General features: G+C 41.7%; 1 protein-coding gene across 1 annotated transcript; it reads left to right on the top strand.

Annotated features, from left to right (window-relative positions):
* The first annotated feature begins 543 nt into the window (after positions 1–543).
* LOC736903 (WD repeat-containing protein 82) lies at positions 544–3,391 on the top strand. The gene has a single exon (XM_054680828.1). The coding sequence runs from the start codon at positions 823–825 to the stop codon at positions 1,768–1,770; it is 948 nt and encodes a 315-aa protein (XP_054536803.1). The 5' UTR covers positions 544–822; the 3' UTR covers positions 1,771–3,391.
* Positions 3,392–4,989: the final 1,598 nt, after the last annotated feature.

Raw genomic sequence — 4,989 nt, 5'->3', positions numbered from 1 at the left:
TTAAATAAAAATTCTAGAATTGGAAAAATATAATTAAGATATATTAGTGACTCAGTAGACATCACCAAAAAGCAGAGAATAAATAAACTGGAAGATGAGACAGAAAAAAATACCCAAATTGAAGCACAGAAAGATGAAAAGTGTAAAAGACATACCGCAAAGATCCAATATTATTATGGTAACTGAAATCCTAGAAGCAAAGAAGAGAAAAAAGACTTCGCCAAGTCAAATACACAAAAATCTCTGCGAAATCTAGGAAAAATGATTTCTAATAATTTTCAATTCACACAGACATATCATAGGAAGACTTCAGAAAACAAAGAACAAAAAATTCTACCTGAATGAGGAAGATAAGATGCATTACCTTCAAAACAGCAATAATAAGAGAGATGAATTTCAACAGAAAATACATGAAAAAAATTAAAAATCCTAAAATTTCCATTAGGGGAAAAAAAATCCCTTCCAATCCTGCGTTTCATATTCAATGAAAATATCTATCCCTACCTGTTTCCTGGCGTCCGCCGGCTGAGGCTCCTAGCCCTGGACTTCTGCCCGTCGCCCCAAGATGGCGGACACGATGAGGTGGCGCTGCGTCGGTTGCCCCTGAGGTGGCTGTGAGGACTAACGGTCGGCGAGGCTCCACAGTTGAGGCGGAAGACAGTCGTCCAAGCAGGAGGAATAAGAGGAGGCGGCCCCACTGCCGGCGGACTTCTCGCTAGCCACCGGCTCAACACCGCCGCCACCAGGGGTTGGCCCCTCAGCAGCCCGCCCGCCCGCCCGCCCGCCCGCTGCCAGTCCCGGCTGCCTTCCCCACCCGCCGCCATGAAGCTGACCGACAGCGTGTTGCGGAGCTTCCGCGTCGCCAGGGTGTTCTGCGAAAACTCGGACAAGATTAACTGCTTCGATTTCAGCCCCAACGGCCAGACGGTCATCTCAAGCAGCAACGACGACTCCATCGTGCTGTATGACTGCCAGGAGGGCAAACCAAAGAGAACCCTGTACAGTAAGAAATATGGCGTGGACCTCATCAGATACACTCATGAGGCAAACACAGCTGTTTACAGCTCTAACAAAATAGACGATACTATTCGTTACTTGTCCTTGCATGACAACAAATACATCAGATACTTTCCTGGACATAGCAAAAGAGTGGTGGCCTTGTCCATGTCACCTGTGGATGACATTTTCATTTCTGGGTCTCTTGATAAGACCATTCGACTCTGGGATCTCCGGGCTCCTAACTGCCAGGGCCTCGTGAATCTACAGGGCAAGCCAGTTTGTTCTTTTGATCCAGAAGGGTTAATTTTGGCTGCAGGTGTCAACTCTGAGATGGTCAAACTTTACGACCTTCGTTATTTTCATAAAGGGCCATTTACTACCTTTAGGATGCAGTGTAATCGAACTTGTGAGTGGACAGGACTTAAATTCAGCAACGATGGCAAGGTCATCCTCATTTCCACCAACGGCAGCTTCATTTCCCTCATTGATGCTTTCAAAGGAGTAGTGATGCACACGTTTGAGGGTTATGCCAACAGCAAAGCTGTCACACTGGAGGCTTCATTTACTCCAGATTCTCAGTTTATTATGATTGGTTCAGAGGATGGCAAGATCCATGTCTGGAATGCAGAGAGTGGTATAAAAGTAGCTATGTTGGATGGTAAACACACTGGCCCAATTACCTGTTTGCAATTCAACCCCAAGTTCATGACTTTTGCCAGTGCGTGTTCCAGCATGGTCTTCTGGCTGCCCACCATTGATGACTCACCCTGATGCTGCTCCGCTATTTCTGTACAGTGAGGGCGGCCATAGGAAGAAACTCAGAGGGGTCTGAGATAATAGTGGGATTGGATCATTTGACTGGGCTGGAGAGCATCCTTTACTTGGCCTTCTCATGGATGTGCTGTACATCTGCTCAAAAGAAAATAATTACTTTGCTGAGCATCTTCAAAAGAACTCTGGTGCAACAGACTCAATTGGGACTCAGCTTTTCTAGCTGTCACTGCACCAAGCTCTGCTAGAGGAGTGACCAGACTCACGATTTGCGTATAGTGGGGCTCTCAAGACATCTTCAGTTTGAATGTACATGCTGCTGAGGAGCCAGTGAAGTCATCAGCTCTGCACATCCCTTCTCCTACCCCGCTAAATGTATGGAAAGCTACAGTCCTGGTTTTGAAATGCTAGAGCAGCTCAGTGCCCCTTGCCCTCACCTTGCATGTCTTGTTACTGGGTCTTCCTGTGTACTTGTGACATTATCCACAACCATCATGTTTATTAGGTGCCAGACATTTACAGAAATGTTTTCATATTGGGGTCAGAGAAAGAGACAGATACAGAAGGACCTTGCTTGCAGGAAGCCATGAAGTTAGTCACTGCAATTAGTCATGCGAAGCTAGGTGGTTTGGCAGGCCTCAGGCTCTAGGTATTGGATGGGAAAAAGCCCAAGGGCCTAAAAGGGAGTGTAAGGGGATGGTAGCAGGTGAGTTCCTAGGGCTGGAAGGTTTAGCAGCAGTGTGGTGCAGTGCCCTGTCATCAAGACAAACCCACGGTCCTCCTGGGTGCCTACCAAGCTTGGTTTGCACAAAAGCAAGGTTAGAGTCTATTTATGTACATGAGATAACATCACACATTCCTGTGGGCCAGTATTGTGAAGTGAGTCTGAGTTCTCTACGCTGATGCCTTCCCTGCCCACCACTAATTGTGTACATAGTTTTCCCAGCCCACCACAAATTGTGTACCTTTCCCCAGCTCCCAACCAGGAGCTAGTTCTAGGCCTGTGTTATATTTAGCCTTTTATTATATGACCTTTGATTTCTGTTGTTTGTATTTTAGCCCAGTGTATGCACCTTCATTTAAATACATCTATGTGCATACAGATATGTGTATATGTGTGTGCATCTGCATATATCTCTCTCATCTGTAATTTCTGAGAGTTCAGCTGAAGCAGACGGAGTCTTACAGCCCAGGAGACACATTGCATCCTTGCTAACCGTGTTCACCACAAGTGTTAGTGAGTCTTCTCTATTAACGTTTCATTTCGGAAGACCGAATGAAGCAAAGCTTATAGTGTTTGCTGTTTCCATGGCAGCCAAGTGAAGGTCTTGGGATGACTCCCTGTGTTCCTCAAGCTGTACTTTGGGGCCCTCTCTGCAGTATTAACCCCTTTCTGCTTGGTGGTACTCTGTACCTGTGTGTGATAGTCACTTTTGCATGGCTTCTGTGTCTGGCTTGTGGCATTTAGGGATAGGGTGTTATAAAGTATATCAAACTCTTTACATGCTAAATTCTAAGGGAAATTTATCATATGACTTCTTACATAGGACACAATGAATGATATTATGGCCACTGCTTTGTTTCATTTGAAATTAATAAACGTAACACGAGATTAAAGGGATACTTTATATCCATGAGTTCATTTATTTTTACACAACATTACATTTGTCTTTTCATAATGTTTATTTATAAACACGTATATGCACATACCATTTTTCAATTGGAATGGAAATATTTTCATTGTCAATACCTGATAGTGAGGAAGTATTACAAGATAATTTCAGGACACTACTCCTTATTATTTTAACTTTAAAAATTATAACCTGGCCGTGTGCGGTGGCTCAGGCATGTAATCCCAGCACTTTGGGAGGCCGAGGCTGGCGGATCACAAGGTCAGGAGTTCGAGACCAGTCTTGCCAATATGATGAAACCCCGTCTCTACTAAAAATACAGAAAAATTAGCTGAGCTTGTTGGCGCATCCCTGTAATCCCAGCTATTCAGGAGGCTGAGGCAGGAGAATTGCTTGAACCCGGGAGGCGGAGGTTGCAGTGAGCCGAGATCACACCACTGCACTCCAGCCTGGGCGATAGGGCGAGACTCCATCTCAAAAAATAAAAATAAAAAATAAAAAATAATAATAGTAATCATGTTCAATTAACTATTGAAAAATATCACATTTAAAAGAATCATACAAGGGACATTTAGTCATTTCCAGAACTTGAGTTACAAAAAGTATATATTATATTTATAAAGTTAATTTCTGAAGTGGGACTAATTATTTTAGCCAAATCACCATGCCTGTAGTGGATAGACCAAATGGAACACTTGGAGGGATGGTTTCTCAACCTGAGCTTCACATGATTCTCCTGGGGCACCTTTTAAAAGTGGCAAGAGAAATCTCAAATTATAGTGACTTGAACAAGATTGAGGTTTATTTTTTTCAAGTAACAACAAGGATGAAAGCAGGCAGTCTTAATCTAAAGTAGCAACCCAAAGATTTCTGGGTTGATGTCACTATAAGTCTGTGTCCTTTCCCTTAAGGTCAGTTTTAAGATGGTAACTGTAGCTTCAGTTGTTTCTTCAATTAGTGCTACAGAATACAGGATTTTAACAGGGTACTTGTCATCTCCAATAAATTTAGATTCTGTTAAAAAAGACAAATATTTGTAGATTAATAGAAAACAATCTTTACTACTCCTGTGATGTTCTATGAAGTCCATCACTTCACTGTTCTGAAGTTACACTTAAAATATAAAACAATAACATGAATAGGAAAGAGATAATGTAAAATTATATCACCTCCACACTAAATATAATTAGAAGCTATTATGATAAAGACAACTTATAAATGAAAATATACAAATTTTGCACAAACTTTATTTTCCATGAAGTAACCATGTCTACACATTAAAAATGTTAAAAAAGCAGCTGAGAACAATATTTTTACAGAAGGCCACTACAAAAATTACTACTGTTAAAAGGTTAGAAGGATCTAAATTTGAACTACATTGTCTTTAGTCCAAACCTCTTAGTGGATTCATTAACTCCACCAAAATAAATTTTTGAAGTGAAATAACCCTTGTTCTCAACATGTGATACTACATTTGATATAAAAGTTTAAACAAATTTTTTAGAACTGAGGACAATAATGACCCGACCCTTGAGTAAAAAAGTATGGCCTTTTTGTTTTATTAGTTATGCTGACCATAGTCCAATTT

The sequence above is a fragment of the Pan troglodytes genome, chromosome 2, assembly GCF_028858775.2.
Source record: "Pan troglodytes isolate AG18354 chromosome 2, NHGRI_mPanTro3-v2.0_pri, whole genome shotgun sequence".
Taxonomy (NCBI): domain Eukaryota; kingdom Metazoa; phylum Chordata; class Mammalia; order Primates; family Hominidae; genus Pan; species Pan troglodytes.
The sequence above is the reverse complement of the archived record's forward strand: the minus strand, read 5'-3'. Positions and strand labels throughout refer to the sequence as shown.

Bases quoted from the DNA above. Each gene is read 5' to 3' on its own strand.
- LOC736903 (XM_054680828.1), top strand. From the start codon at position 823: ATGAAGCTGACCGACAGCGTGTTGCGGAGCTTCCGCGTCGCCAGGGTG.